This window comes from Pteronotus mesoamericanus, unplaced genomic scaffold (genome assembly GCF_021234165.1).
Source record: "Pteronotus mesoamericanus isolate MK-2021 breed Mesoamerican mustached bat unplaced genomic scaffold, CSHL_Meso_final contig_269, whole genome shotgun sequence".
Lineage (NCBI taxonomy): Eukaryota > Metazoa > Chordata > Mammalia > Chiroptera > Mormoopidae > Pteronotus > Pteronotus mesoamericanus.
In genome coordinates, this window is record NW_026555114.1 from 3,649,292 (window position 1) to 3,665,417 (window position 16,126).

Here is a 16,126-nt window from a genome sequence, read left to right on the forward strand (position 1 = left end):
ACATTGCGGGTGCCCACGCACAGCAAGTGCTCCATGGGTGTTTGTTCAGCTGCACACGGAACCGCGCTCTGAGGATTGACTCAGCTCCCTGAAGAGGGGACCACGTTGACGAAGGAAGCGCAGGGGACAGCCGTGCTTGGAAACCTGCAGACTGAAAACCATGGCAGGTCAATATAAGTCACTGGCTAAAAATAATGTAAAACTTCTATTTCCTGCTTTGCACTTTTCTCTGTTTTCATGGTTTGCTGCAGGGAACATGTATGGCTTGAAGAGTCCAAAATGAAATTCTTAATTTTAAAAGGAAAATGCAGAAGAATCACTTGCCCACTCCACAGAGACGGAAGCAAAGGGGAGGAGGGGCCGCAGCTGCAGTCATTGCGGCTCGGGAGCCCTGGGGCTCGGCGCGCATTCCCAGCTGCAAAGGAGAACCGCCTTGCAGGGGGCTCAGGGCGGGCACAGTGGGATTCTGTTAAAAATCCTAATGCCAGGGCCTTTCCCAGGCTTGTTAGACCCTCAGGGGGGCCTCCCCAGGTGTTCCCAGTGTGTAGTCCAGGCTGAGAACCCGTGTCCCCGAATTCCTACCTGCGAACCTCTGGCCTAAACCCCAACTCCTAGCGCCCTGCCTACACCCTGGATCTGGTAACTAGTTTTCCTCTTTTGGTCCCAAACCTGTCCCTGTTTTCAGATTCTAGGCACCTGCTCCTCAGTCAGCTCAGACCCAGCCCAGGCCACACCCTCTGTCCTGCACCCGCCTCCCCAACATCTATCCCGATCTCCTCCTTTGTGAGGAGAGCAGGGGGCAGTCAGACACAGAGACAAAGGACCAGCATTTGAAACACATTAAAAACAAAACAAAACAACTCCTCACTGCAGGTGTGAGCGATGTGCAATTGGTATCCTTACATCCTGGTGAGGATGCAAATCAGGATGATCCTTTGGGATATAATGAAGGCACGTTCATGGTTTTCACAATTTAACTCTGCTCAGTCAGCGATCTGTGGAAGGGTCTCATCTTTTCCTCTGGATCAATCTTTGTGTCCCTGCGGCCTCAATTCAGAGAAGCCAGGACAGACCCTCGTTTGGGACCATCACCCGCCTTTGGGCAGTCCCTCACATAGGGTGCTGGGCACACAGGCTGGAAGAGGACAGTAAGAAACTGCACCCTGGGGAGTTTCAGAGCAAAAGCAAAATAAAGTTAGCCCTGGGAGAGCCGGTGGAGTGTGGGTTTAGGCTGGAGCTTTGTTCGTTTACACGAGAGCTAAGGAGAGTTCCTTAGCTCAATTGACAGAGGAGGTTCCTCTGGGTCTGTGGGCCGTTTTCCCTGACTGGACAGGACAGCACCCTCCAGCAAGGGTGGAGAAGAAGGGGGTGCTGGAGGGCGCCAACAGGAGAGCCCCAGGCTCCACCGTCAGTGGTCATAGCGGGTGAGCTTGGGAGGCCGTCGGAGCTGATTAAGAGGGCAGGCGAGGGCAGGCGAGGGCAATGGCAACCCCAGCAGCCCCGCTGTGGGGTCAGCCAGGAGCATGGAGGGAAGTGACAGAGGTCCAGTGCCATCCAAGGTGAGAGAGAAAGTGCTCACTTGGGTCCAGGGCTGCCTAGTCATGAGAACTGGGGATCCCTTGGCTGCCAAGGCTGAGAAGGGATGTGCAGGGTCACAGCCAGAAAAGGGCACAGGGGCCCGAGCGTGGGGGCGGTCTGGTTGGCTCTGAGCCCCTAGAGCTAATGTCACTTCCTCTGGGGACATCCTGGCCAGTAGCTGGGATGCCAAGACCCCAGGCTGGATAGGACCTAGGAGCCAAGGAAGGACAAGAACCTACCAGAGCTGTCAGGCTTTGAAAGGCTTGGGCTGCAATGTTCCAAGTGACCACAAGATGGCAGTGGAATGCCATAAGTGTCTGTCTCCGTGCACGAGAACTGAAGTATTTTTATTCTATTTATTAACAAAGTCCCAGGACTCTGTCAATAAAAAGCACAGGTGAAGAACATTTACGTGGAGTAAGTGAAGTGAATGTTTACCCGGGATAGTTTGCCTGTCCTGGACGCAGAGGAACCTGGACGCAGAGGAACCTGGACGCAGGTGTCAGGCCTGAGGGGAGGGCTGGGCAGGGCCGGCTGGGACCCTCCTCGGGGACAGTCCTGGAACCTGGAGCACGAGCACCTAGGTTTCTGAAAAGATCTCACGTAAATCAAATCATCTGAAAGAAGCTGGGGGCAGTCTCTGCTTAAAGGAACAGTGTAAATAGTCCTACAGGTGACTCCCGTTATTTGATCTCTTCTATGGCTGGTTTACATAACAGGCCTAGATAAGTTTTCCTGGTCAGTTCCCAGGCTGACCACCTTGGACTTTCCCACCAGCACATCCACTCCCAGTCCTCAGCACTGGGCCTCCTGACCCTGGTGAGGTGAAGTCCGGCCCAGCAGCACCAGACAGCGCTGGAGACAGACCCCGCCAGGGACAGCCTGTGGCCTTTGGCCCAGCCTGCGAGCTGGAGGGGGCTGGGCCAGCTGGAGCACCCTGGGAGATCTGAGTGCACAGGGAACAAGGTTAAGGCCTAATGAGGCTTTGGGACCTCTCTGGGTCCTCCAGGAAGTAGATTAACCAGAGTGGGCCCGCCCTACCTCACCCCACCCTCTGCTCCAGGGCCAAAACCTGACCACAGGAATTTTTCCTTGACTAGGAGTCTCCTGATCAAAATGTGGAGCTTCCAAAATATTGTTTTCCCCTGTGGTGGGTATTCATTCACAATGCCTGGCCAGACCTGAGGCTCAGTATCACCGTTACTCTAGATGAGACACTGGTTCAGGATTCCAATTTTAAAATGCCAACCATTACCCTTTTTTCTTCTCCTTTCTGTAAATCTAACATTCTGTAAAGGGTGTTGGCTTAATTTGACAAATAACAGTAACTCGTATTTGCTTTGTAAATATCCTTGTGTCTATTGCCAAATCCCACAAAAGCTTGTTGCCTTTTTTGTGGGGTTAGAACAAGAAAAAGCCACATTGGGGAAAAAAACAAACGTATGTTGCAGATCTTGTTATTGCTTAATGTCTCTTGATTCATCTGATTAATTTCTTACATGGATTTGTATAAAAAACAGGTTATTTTCCTTGAAAAACTGGTAAGTTTTCTGTGTCAGATAAGGGGAGTTACGTAACCCATCCTGTTTTCCTTTTTGCCTTGGCTTCCACGAAGCTCAGTTAAGAGTAATCGTCAGTGCTAATGGCCTCCTATTCTTTTACCTTATCCTTGAAATTTTCTTGTGTGTGTGTGTGTGTGTGTGTGTGTTTTCCTAATTCTAAACAGCTCTTTGTGAAAGTAGGCAAGTTTGCCTCTGAGACTTACCTAGTTGAAAGTGGTTAATAACAAATGATCCCCAAAGAAGTTCATGTAGGATTATTCCTTAAAATCTGAGAGTGGCACAAACCCATTCAAAGACAGGATGCAGAGGGTGACAGCAAGTCCTTAGGACGCAGTGTGAGAGCGCCCATCCCTCCCCCTGCTCGTAGCCGAAGCCTGGGCTGCCACAGTCAGATCTCCTTGTGGACAGGAGAGAACCTCACCGTCCTCCATGGGAGACTGTTGTTTTGTTTGACTTGTGACACACAGCCTTGGGGACAGACAGCTCCCAGAAAATGTTACTGTCATATCCGTAGCCTGTGGCCACAGAAACGCCCCTCTCCAGACTCCGGTGTGGGTTCTGCTACTGGCTTGAGAAAGTCCCCAAACCCCTCTAGGCCTCTGATGGCTTCCTCAGCAGTACGCTAAGGGGGTGACGGGTAAGAAAGGTGACATGGAATTAGATACTTATCCAACCTCTAAGGGAGGGGTCTTTTTTCCATTTAAAAACCAAAGGAGAAATTACAAAGAAAGAATTTGAATATATGAAAATATAAACATTTGTATGTTAGAAACAAATATACCTACTAGCAAAAAGGGGCAAAGGTGCAATGTTCATAATAATCAATGCAGAGTAAGCCAACAATGTGTTTCCATTTATGTCAAAAAAAAAAAAAAACATCAAATTTTTAAATGACCAATATGGCAGCAATATGGTAGAACTGACTCTCTGAACAGTGCTCTTAGGGTAAATTTATCTGATCCTTTTAGAAAGCCATTTAAACAGTTGTGTTGAGGATTTTTAAAATATTTGTAACTTTGACCCAGAAATTCTACTTTTGGGTCTGTATGCTTTGAAAATAATCCATAATATGAGGGAAAAAAAACTCCTTGCAGGAAGATATTCATGGTGAAGCTGTTGATAGTCTCTAAAATGGAATCAATATAAATATCTGATAGCACAGATGCCCCAAAACGGAATATTACTTCAACAATACTCTAATGGCTGTAGAACACAGCAAATGCTTTGGGTGTGATGTTACTTGATAAAGCAAGATACAAAATGTATGGACACAGTAATTGCTAGTATTTCTACGCACATGATGATAGTGTATTTATATATGAGACTTCAAGGGAATACAATGAAATGCAGTCATGGTTTTGTTTGAACAGCAAGAAAACTGTTTCCTTTTTGAATTCTTTAACTTCTATTTTTAAAATCAGAATGTTATATTCCTTTTCTAATGAAAATACATAGTCTTGTATTTTTAAGGAACATAAAAGAAGATAAAAAGATAGATTTGCCCTGGCTGGTGTGGCTCAGTGGATTGAGCTCCAGCTTACGAACAGAAAGGTCCCAGGTTCGATTCCCAGTCAGGGCGCACACCTGGGTTGCTGGCCAGGTCCCCAGTTGGGGGTATGCAAGAGTCAACCTATCAATGTTTCCCTCTCTGTCTCCTTCCCGTTCCCTTCTTTCTAAAAAAAAAAATTTTAAAGAGGTAGATTAGATACGTATTTCCCAGGTTTTCAGGTTCAGACTAAGGAAAAAAGCTGGGGATAGCGTCCAAGAGAAGATTGCTATCTTTTTGTTTTGCCAGATTAAAGACAGCTAGAAATAATAAACATTATCTACTATCAATGTGATTTAATAATTAACCATTTAATACAGGAAAAGTCATTTCAACACCAAAAAGTAGGATGGACCCATTTTGCTGTCATATCCTCCGTTTGTTTAGCTGAGGACCCGTGGACCCCTCGGTGGCCCGCTCTGGCTCTTGTGTCAGAGTACGGGACCCGCCCCGTAGGTGAGCCAGGCCAGGGCTGCGACCCCCAGCCACAGCCACCCTAACTGTCCCTGGGCCCCTGGGGCAGTGACTCAGAGAGCGATGCCAGCTCTTACCTGGGAATTCCAGTCGGAGGTCCTTCACATCCGTGATGGAGAGAAGCTGTGGCGCCGGGTGCCCCACACAGAGCTCCTGAGGGGAGGCAGCTGGTGGTGAGGACAGCATCGCTCTAGCAAAATCGAGCTTTTCTTTTAAATTTTATTTATTTTGAGAGAGAGAGGAAGGGAGGGAGAAAGAGAGGGGAGAGAAATATCCGTGTGAGAGAGAAACGTTGATCAGTTGCCTCTCACACACGCCCAGTCCAGGGACCTGTCCCACAACCTAAGCATGTGCCCTGACCGGGAATCAAACGGGTGACCTTTCGGTTTTCAGGATGACGCCCAACCCACTGAGCCACACCAGAGGACTGGAGTGGAGTTTTTCAACTCCTCTTCTCTGTGCCATAGTTTTTAGACAAATTGGGTCAAAACCATGCCCCACCTAGACATCGATATCCCCACGTCTTCTCCCTGGTGCCCGGAGAGGGGAGCTCCCAGAGCTACAGCGGGGTCGCTACCAGCAGGGCTGAGCCGCTCACGAAAGCTGAGGGGAGACACCTGGGACCATCAGCCCAGTTCCCCTTAAGCACCTGCTGGGCCGTAGACAAGGGTGAGCCGCTGGCTGGAAGGGCAGGCTTACCCTGCCTTCCATGAGACCAAGTCCTCGCACGTGAGGGTCTGGCCCTCTTCTCCGTAAGGCCATCCATGTCATCCTTGTGACGTTAGTGACCCTTGAACCCAGCAGTGCACTCCGGGGCGCTTTTCAGAAGCACAGAGACCGACGTTGCTATTCTAGGTCGGGGTGAGGTCTGGGATTTAAAAATAAACAACCCTGCAGGTGATTCCATTCTGCCCGGCAGGCTGGAGAACAGCCACGGAAAGGCCTAGGTGAATGTTCTGGTGGGTCTGACAGGTGCGTGAATGAGGACCCACGTGGGACTCTTTTTGTCTTCATCTAAAACATAAGTGAGCACATTTTATTCCATCCTAACCTCGTGAACACTCAACTCCGGTTTAAGGGCCTCACCAGGGCTCCCTCCGGGGCCTCGGTGACACAATCCTTTAGTTGAGTGAAGCATTGCCTCCCGACGGACATCTGGTAAACCCCATGCCGAAAGGCAGGGCCAGCCCCGGTCACCCACGATCCTGGAATGCCTGGGGAGCTGCCTGGGCCCTCCTCTCCCCGCCCTGCGGTCAGGAGTAGCTGTGCAGAGCAGGGGCGTCCAGATGTGGTGTGTTACTCATCCTTTTTTCTGGCTGTCAAAGGTGCAGATAATTAATAAGAAGCTGGATCTTAGCAACGTCCAGTCCAAGTGTGGCTCAAAGGATAATATCAAACACGTGCCAGGAGGCGGCAGTGTGAGTACCTTCACACTTTCCCCCCGCCCAACTGTGGTTCTGGTTTTTAAGAAGCGGCATGAGTGTGTGTCCTTGCGAGACATTGCACAGAATAAACCATCTCAGTCTGTGTCCCCAAGGAAACCTAGCCCAGGCTCCCCACACCCGGGCCTGCTATTGTGGAAGGGGCGCCCAGTCCCCCAGGGCTGCCCCCTGCACGGCCGCGCAGGGCAGATGGCTGACCCTCTCTCTGCCTCACACCAGCCAGTGGGTCCTCACAGCCTGAACGCCCATCATGACCCCACTCACCGCCCAGCATGGGCTCCTGGGAGCCCCACAGTCCTTGTGAGGCTGGGCTGAGGGTGGCAGCGCCTGGGATGGCTCTGTCACCTCCTCCTCCATCACCTGGGCAGGCTCATTTTGAGTGGCTCCACTGGGACAGCCGGCCCGCTTGTTCTGACGAGTGGACACAAATGTCTCACTCTACTACCCCCCCGAGCAGGAGAAGTCCAGTCTCTGCTCACGTTTGCCTCCTGCATTTGCAAGGCGGGGTAGCCAGTGCCTACGCCTCTCGCTCATGTTCAAAACCAGCTCCCCCCCACCCCCCCCCCCCCGGCAGTGACTTAGCTGCAAAAGAGCCCAACAGAAGTGCCCCAGGGGACCCGCCTTCAGCCAAGGGTTGACCTGGAAATGCTGCCGTGAGCCCCTTAAAAGTTGGCTCCCTCCAAGTTTTCCTGGGGAGCTCCCTGCACCCCCCATGTAATGTCCCTGAGATCTGCCCTGGCACCCACACTTCCCCACTCGATCAGCTCTGCTGTCGTCCTCCCAGCTGTCCCTTGTTCAACAGCGGGCGCACACTCGTCGTCCTGAAACTCCCCCTTCTCCGCACCCCTCCTCACCGCCCTGGCCTAACACGCTGGGGAGCAGGAGGCTGGGAGCCCCTGAGGCCCGCCCATGGGGAGGGGTGGTTTCTGAGAGCAGGCACCTAGCTCCCGGCCGGCAGCCCAGGGGGCGGCGATGGCCCCGAGGGGCTGTCTCTCCCCCAAATGCCCAGCCTGGGCCGCCCGTCCTCTCGTCCAGCCCGAGGGTTTATTCTTGCAATGTGCTTCTGCCCCAGCCCCTGCCCCGGGCAGCCCTCAGCTGATCCGCGGGATGTGGGCACTCACCAAGCGGCTGCTGCATGGCGCTTCATTAACACTCCCTCACAGTGTCTGCTGTGTCTCCTCTGTCCCCAGTCCCTGCTCTCCTGTCCCACTGCCACCTTGTCTTCCGCCGAGAGAAGGTGTGGGGACCCCCCCACCCCCGTCCGTGATCACGTTGCTGTCTTAGCTTTCCCTCCTGGGTCTCTGGCTTCACTGCAGCCTGGGCTCCGGCCAGAGGAGGCGGCTGGCGCCTTCCCGTTTCACCCGTGTCTGGTCGGCTGGTTGGTGGTGCTGGTGAGGCTGAGGCCGTGGGGTCCGGTGGGCCGCAGACAGCAGACAGCCCCTTCAGGAGGAGAGAGCACATTCCCACTGCTGATGGCAGTTCCAGGACCTCAGGGGGCTTCCTCAGGCACCCCCTGTCCTTCCTGCACTCTCTGCCGGCCTGTGGGTTAGCCTGTGACCGAGAGAGGAGGACCGTAGGCAACCCGGGGTCGGCCCCAAATGCAACACTCGATCCTTGGCCGAGGCTTGTTTGCAGGAGGAGCCTTCGCGCGGGCAGCTCTTCTGGTGAAAGGTGGCTGGGGGGTTGCAAGCCCCTGCTCAATGTCGGCCTCAGGTGTTCCGGGGGCACTGGCCCCCCCGCCTGGGCTCCAGCTTCTGGCTCGCCGTCTGCTCCCTGGTCTAGAGGTGACGTCCTGGCAGGCAGGCCTTGTTCCTTCTCCATCTGGGACCCCGCTGCCTCTGGCAGGCTCTGGGCTCCTCCCAACGCGGCCCACAGTCAGTCAGCCTGACCCGTGCCCTCCCGCCCTGGACCCCACCCCCACCCTTTCCTTTCCCCTCCCTGCCATTCATTCCAGGTTCAGCCCCACCCTCCTCTGCTCACAAGCCACCGCACCTGTCCGAAGGGAGAGCGAAGGCCTGGGTCACGCCAGCGTAGCCCTCTCCCTCCTGCCAGGAGTCCCCAAGTTCCTTGCCCACCTCCTCGGCGCCCACCCCAGGGCACAGCTCTCTCCCAGGCCTGTCCTCCGAATCATTCCTCACCCACCCCCGCCCTCATGGGGGGGCGGGCAGGCCTCCACACCTGGGTGCTCCCGGCTGACGTCCACCTGCCAGACCCAATCAACTCTCCATCAACTAACTGCATGTGCCAGGATGATTCTAATTAACCGAAACAATTTGGGATTGTTCTAGGTGATTCTGACTGAAGGAGAACCCCTCGTTTTCTTCTGGTGTCCTTGTTAATTAAAGCCACTCTCAGGCACGAGGCCGTTTCTCCCTCGAGTAACTGCTCCAGGGCAGGGAGCGCAAGTCCACTGGGTGATTGGCCTCCTGCTCCCTCTGGTGACCTCACACAATGTCGCTGATGAGGAGTGACCCTCAGTGACCACCTGGGGACCTCTCACAGCCACAGAGACACACCTGCCAATGTGGAGTCCCTCAGGGGCGCCCCATCTTCCTGGGAAGCTGGTTCTTGGGCTGAGATCAGCAGGCAGTTCCGGGGCCACCATCCCCCTTGGGAGGGTGGGCCCTGCGGCCCGGTCACACGGCGGACCCTCGGGCCCCGTCTGCACCCTGGAGCCCTGGGCCTCCCTGGAACAAGTGTCTGAGTCTGCTCTCTGCGACACTAACCCTGTGGCGTCTGCTGGGCCACCTGCCCCTCCTGTTGGTGTCACTTTCCGGGACACTCAGGTGCCAACCGGCTCTTGCATCAGAGGTGCCACGCTGCTCTGGGTGCTGCTCGCTGACCGTCACTGTTCTTGCTGTGGGTGTGCTGGGGTTTCCGGAAACTTCTCCTGGAAGAGAGCCCCTCTCAACCCCACACCTCCCTCTCTTCTTTGAGGCCCAGCAGATATGTGTCTCTTGCTTTTCCAGCGCGACTTTTCAAGGGCTGCACGGATTGTATGGACCTTCGTTCTCCATGTCCTCACTGAATGTGATCTATCTCACGTCAGGAAACAGTGGCTGTTCCACGTGTGTTTGCTAAGCAAATGGCACAGGCCCTGCACAGTGACAGAGTATCCTGTTTATCCCTGAGGGTCCTTGTCCTGTGGGACTGAAGACACTCCAGTCCCACAGTTGTTTTGTGAAGATCCAGCTCCCTTGGGGCAGGGTTGGCAAAAGTCCAACCACATGGTTTCCCACCATGAGGACTAGGGCGTGTGCGTCCTGGCAGACAGGAAACGCCATCCAGCCAGCCTGGACTCACCCCGCTGCTGCTCGTCGTGTTATGCCCGTCAGAAAATGATCCCATTTAATTCTGTCTGTCTGCCCCACCATCCCCACCCCTCACTCGTCCTCTCTCCTTTCCAGGTGCAAATAGTCTACAAACCAGTGGACCTGAGCAAGGTGACCTCCAAGTGTGGCTCGCTAGGCAACATCCATCATAAGCCAGGTAGCCTTTGCAGGCGGGGAGCACGGGGCAGGGAGGCCTGGGGTGGCAGGGGTTGGGGGGATGGTGGCGTCGTGGTCCTGCTCCTGAAGTGGCTGGGCAGCAGTGCTGGGGTGGGCCGTCAAGGAAAGTGTTGAGGGTGGCACTTGCTGGGGCCTGGGAGGTGCGGCTGTCCTGTCCCGCTCCTGAGCAGGGCCACGCTGGCCGGGACACGGTGAAGAGGGCAGACGCTGGTCCTAAACCCTGAGCCATGGTTCCCGCAGCAGGCTGTGCACGGGGCCTCTAGAGCTGGGGCAGGCCCAGTCTGGGCCCTGAAGGCTGGCTGTGCGGATGACCCAGCTTGGTCCCCAGCCAAGATGGGGGACACTTCACCAACTGCACAAACAGCCACACAGAACCCATGGGCCGTTGGCATGCTCCCTCTTTGACTTTGTTTGAACAGAAAAGGATACAATCGGCTCTCCCTCATCCTTACCACCCTGCCTCCCGCACAGAAATCAGTGCTACCTATAGGGCTTCCTGCATCGGTGGACATGGTCTACGCCTGTGATGTCCAGTGTGGTAGCCACAGACCACATGTGGCTGTTGAGCCGGGGAAAAGTGCTTAGTGCAGTTGAGAAGCTGAACTGATTTTACTTACTTACAATTGAAGAGTACATTTACTCAATGGAATACTGCTCAGCTGTAGAAAAGAAGGAAATGTTACCTTTTGCAACTGGAGAGTGTTCTGCTAAGTGAAGTAAGCCAGTCAGAGAAAGACAAGTGCCATATGATCTCATTTATATGTGGAATCTAATGAAATAATTTAACAAACAGAAAGTGATGGAACAGACTGACAGCTGCTGGAGGGGAGAGGAGGACTGGGTGAAAAAAGGGGATGGGGTTAAGAAAAAAATAATGTATACACACACAGACGCGCGCGCACACACGCACACAAACACATAGACACGACAACAGTGTGGTGATAGCCAGAGGGTGGGGGGGAGGGGGAGGTGGGCAATGGGGGGATAAATGGGGATGGAAAGAGGCTTAACTTTGGGTGATAGGTGCATGGTGCAATGTGCAGATGATGTTTTGTTGAGTTGTACAAGCCTGTGTGGTTTCATGAACCAATGTCACCCCAATAAATGCAATTAAAAAAGAGTTTTCCAAAAAAACCTTCAAGTGGGCACATGAGGGTTGCGGCTGCCATGTCGGGCAGCACAGATCTAGGCTGCAGCGTCCTCCCGGGCGTCGAGCCCAGACCTCTGCCGGCGTCAGGCCCTCAGGGCAGAGCGCGGTCTGGGCTGGAGGCGGCGCTGTGGGCAGAGAAGGCCGTCAGAAGCATCCCTCACAATGTCTCGTTCTTTCCCGGCTCTCTTAGACATTTTGTGGGAATTCAGTCTTACTCAGGGACAACTATGCCTCACCCAGTGCCACCATCCTACCCCGCTGTGAGCAGCTTTCCTGGGTGGCTTTATCCTTCCCCAAAAGTAATGTACAGCTGACCCTTGATCAACACAGGGGTCGGGTGCTGACCCCTGAGCAGTCAAAACCATGGGTGTAACTCTGACTCCCCCAGAACTTAACTGCTCCTCCCTTTCTCTTGGCCAGAAACTTTGCCAATAACATAAACTACTGGTGAACACATATTTTGGATGTTATATGTATTATATGCTGTATTAATGTAGTAAACAAGAGAAAAGAAAATCATAAGGCGTAGGCACAATATTAATTGAAAAAAAAAAGTATGCATATAAATGGACCCACACAGTTCAAGCCTGTGTTGTTCAAGGTCAGCTGAAGTGTCTCCCTCCCTCAGGCCCTGTCTCCCACGTCTGGGCGTGGCACCGAGTCCTGAGGAGGCTGGAAGGGTCAGGACCCTCTTTATTTAGGGTGCATTTTGCCCTTTAGTTTCATTCCAAGGTCCTAAAGGGCTGCAGCTTACAGGCTGTTGACAGAAAGACTTCACTCTTTGGAAGCCACAAATCTAGAATTCTGAGCAATTTCTCCCACACTGAGCTGTCATTTACCTTTGTGTTATCTAAGGAGGAAGAGTTTTCTGAGTAAATATTTGATGCGTACCTTGATTAGAGAGACGAAGCAAACTGTTTTCAAGCCCTTTAGAAGGACTGACTTGTGTCCAAACCACATTCTCAACACAGGAGTCTTAGCTGCCCCCAAAGGTTGGTGTCTGCTCAGAACCCCTTGCGAAGCCCTCACTCAAGGCACGTGCTCTTGTGTGTGCTTGTTCCAGGGGGCGGCCAGGTGGAAGTCAAGTCTGAGAAGCTGGACTTCAAGGATAGAGTCCAGTCGAAGATCGGGTCCCTGGATAATATCACCCACGTCCCTGGCGGAGGGAATAAAAAGGTAAAGGGGGCAGGCAGGGAGGAGGCCGCTTTTGGATGTGGCTGTCAGCCGAGTCGTGTAGACAAGACTGGCGCAGTTTCCCGGAGGAGGAGAACCAAAGGCCGTGTAGTGACTGGCTGGATGTAGATGCTCAGCGACCGCTGGGACTGCGGGCTCGGCCTTAGCCGCCCGCTGCAGTCACCTGGGAGTGCACACAGCTCTGATGCCTGGGCTCCATGCTGGAGACTCTGGCCGGTCTCAGGTGCGGTCTGGACACCTGGAATTTTTAAAGTCCCCATGTGTTCTTCAGTGCAGTTAAAGGTGAGAGCCACTGTCCTAGGCCCTGTGGTTGGCAAGCGTCCACAAAAGGAGCCGTCCGAAAGCCAGCCCAGAGCACCCAGAGCGAGCCATGGGAACACAACCTCATCTTCTAAATGGGTCACTAGGCAGCCAGAGCCAAGCAGCGATGCTGAAATCCAGATTCCAGCAAAGCCTCTGTCATGGGCATGCCTGTGAGGAGGCCACTGGACCAAGCTCGGCTGTGGGTCTGGTTGTGTAAGCACAGGGGGCGGGGGGTGGTGCGCCAGGGTGTGTGTGACACTGAGCAGTCTCCCTCTGGGCTGACACAGGATGCGGTCTTGTGGCTGGACTTTCCTCATCTGCATAAATGCAGCCCAAGTGCCCTTGGGGTTTCCCAGCCACGCCTGCCGCCCTCAAGTTCTGAAGTGGCTCACTTTCCAGCCTTCAGTGTCTCCCAGTGACGACTGAGGAGTGGTGGAGGGACAAAAGATGTCCCGGAATGGGCACAGAATCTGAGATCCAACCAGCATAAGAAACGGCACTGCCCAAGGTAGCCCAGCTGGTTGGTGTGGCCGCAGGGCAATCTTGCCAACACACCAGACTTGGTGGCAGCCAGGAATCCCCATGGCAAATAGCACACCCCTCCCCGCCACACCGTCCCCGCACCCCTGCCCTTGGTCCCCCTCCAGCAGGCAGGCCTGCTCACCTCCGGCCTTGGAGCTGAGTAGTCACACATACCCCATCTTGCACTGGCGGGAAAGCCTAACTGTGGTTTTGGAGAAGCACTTGCTAGAGAGGTGGCAATCTAAGACCTGGGGCCGGACCTGACCCCTAGACAGAGCCCTCGAAAGGCTGAGGGGAGGACAGGGCCTGGGCCTTGGTGAAGGAAAGCCTCGGGCCCTGTCTCTAGACGCTTCTGTGTCCCAAGGGAAGCTCTGGGCTAGACTCTGTTTGCAGGTGTGACCTGGGCGAGGTCGGCAAACACTCTCAGCCTGTTTCTCCTCCAGTGAAATGGATAGAAATACCCAAATCCCAGGGTGGTTGGGAGGCCCAAATGAGATGGTGTTCTGGAAGGTTCCTGGTACTCTGTAGTCATCTAAGAACCTGCATTAGAGTCAAGTCTGAGTCTGAACTTCTGCTTTAACTCATCCCTCAGACACGGCTCAGAGGTGGGCCCTGTAGGGCCCAGACCTCTGCTCGGAAGACATGGCCCTGGCGCCAGAGGGCCCCCTTCATGTTCAGCCCCTCATTGCCTCGGCAGCTGAATGCAGGGCACCTCCCGCCCCCTGCCGGAGTTCCTTTCAGTTTCGGGGTTTCGGGAACATTCCCAGGACCCTGTCATTTTTCTTTCTTAAGAACAAAACTTTGAAAAAACATCAACATGAATGTTCTTATCAAAGCATATGTCAAAAAGGCCTTTCAAATACAGAAATGTGGAAGGGTCCTTTTAGCAAAGCAGTGACCCCAAATGAATAAAATAAGCACATATATAGCTTAAATGAGAGCCCGGATTTTCTCTGCTGCCCCACACGAGCCCTCCGTTTACCCAGGGGCCATGGACTCCGGGAACTGAATGGAAAAGCTGTGTGTGGGGGTTTTCTGGTTTCACCAGATACTCAAGAGAGGTCTTAGGACCCCCAAAAGGTTGAGAATTACTGTGTCCACCACATCAGGGCTCATGAGGAGAGAATTCCTCGGTACTACCTGCATCTCTAGCTAACGCTTCCTGAGTTCCCCAGGCGTCCTTTGGCGCTCAGCCCTCTGGGGCTCGGGCTACGTCGTCCTTTCTCCACATTCTCTAGTGCGCCTGTCAGTGCTGCCTACAGTGGCTGTCGCTGCCACACTCAGCAGCCACCGGCAAAAGGAAGGGTGTATGTGGCTTCTGGTGGGGCAGCAGTGCCTCTAGGGACGTCCCTTCATCTTCTCCAGCGAACTTCAACAATTCCACTGGCAACTGAGCGATATCTATTAAAATAAAATGAGTGTGCCTTATGACCTACTGGCAATTCTACTTCTAGGGTACACTTACACGTGTGTGAAATGGTATATGTACAAGGTTATCCAAGGTTATTCATATGTGGCATTGTTGGTCATAGCAAAAGGCTGGAACACCCAAAATATCCACGCCTAGGGGAGGAAATAAATTTGGTACATCTGCTGTGGTGGAATGCCAGCCATCAACAAGCACAAGGGGATCAGGTACCAATAACAGAAGGTATTAAGTCTACAAACCAAAGTACCAGGCATGTGGGTATCGTTAACATATGTATTAAAATGTACACACACCCCTATATTATATACACTCACACATATGGGTGTGTGGAGTATCTCTGAAAGGGTACACAGACAAGAAACTTACAATGGGCACTGCCTCTGGAGAGGGGAACAGGGTCACTTGGAGGCAGGTGACAGAACCCTGCACAAGCGTTTGCTGTTGGAAAATGATAAAAGCCATAGTCAACACCACCGCATCAACTCCATCCCATGGGGCCAGGTTGGCCGGGCGTGTCCTCCTTTCTCTGGCTCTTCATCTCAGCCTCCCTCCCCTCCCATCTTGCAGATCGAAACCCACAAGCTGACCTTCCGTGAGAACGCCAAAGCCAAGACAGACCACGGGGCGGAGATTGTGTACAAGTCGCCTGTGGTATCCGGGGACACATCTCCGCGGCACCTCAGCAACGTGTCCTCAACAGGCAGCATCGACATGGTAGACTCGCCCCAGCTCGCCACGCTAGCCGACGAAGTGTCCGCCTCCCTGGCCAAGCAGGGTTTGTGATCAGGCCCCCGGGGCGGTCAATAATCGTGGAGAGAAGAGAGTGAGAGAGTGTGGAAAAAAAAAAGAATACTGACCTGGCCCCTCGCCCTCTGCCCTCCCCCAGCTGCTCCTCACAGATCGGTTAATCGGTTAATCACTTAACCTGCTTTTGTCGCTCGGCTCTGGCTCGGGACTTCAAAATCAGTGATGGGAATAAGAGCAAATTTCATCCTTCCAAATTGATGGGTGGGCTAGGAATAATAAAATATTTTTAAAAACAAGTTCAAGATGGCCACACCCAACATTTCCTTGGGCAATTACTTTTGATTCTTTTTTTTTCCCCTCTGAGTAGAAGAGGAAGGAGAGGCTCTTGAAAGGTGCTTCTGGGGAATTTCAGGGACTGGGGGCGCCCCCCACTCTGGCCCCATCCTGGGGATGTCACAGAGGCTGCAGCAGAACAAAGGACTTGACACAGACTGTGCTGGTGTGAGCTGGACAGGTGGGGGTGGGCAGGGACGCAGGAGAGGCTGAGGCACGGAGAGGGCAGGGAGGGGAGAGGGCGGGGCGAGAGTGAGAGTGTCGGGGGCGAGGAGACCTGCTCCCTGCATGGTAGGGCTGCAGGGAGGACACACAGCCTCCACTGGGACCAAGTGGC

General features: G+C 53.6%; 1 protein-coding gene across 10 annotated transcripts in view; it reads left to right on the top strand.

Moving 5' to 3' along the window:
• MAPT (microtubule associated protein tau) overlaps positions 1-15,752 on the top strand; it is an 87,256-nt gene extending 71,504 nt beyond the window's left edge. For 7 of the 10 annotated variants that reach the window (XM_054574879.1, XM_054574880.1, XM_054574881.1 and 4 more), the window contains 4 exons: positions 6,486-6,578; positions 10,010-10,091; positions 12,325-12,437; positions 15,277-15,752. In XM_054574879.1, the coding sequence (XP_054430854.1) occupies positions 6,486-6,578; positions 10,010-10,091; positions 12,325-12,437; positions 15,277-15,492 (504 nt within the window). In that variant the 3' untranslated portion in view covers positions 15,493-15,752. The remainder of the gene's footprint in view (positions 1-6,485; positions 6,579-10,009; positions 10,092-12,324; positions 12,438-15,276) is intronic. The other 3 variants (XM_054574883.1, XM_054574887.1, XM_054574889.1) reach the window with 1 other exon arrangement.
• Positions 15,753-16,126: the final 374 nt, after the last annotated feature.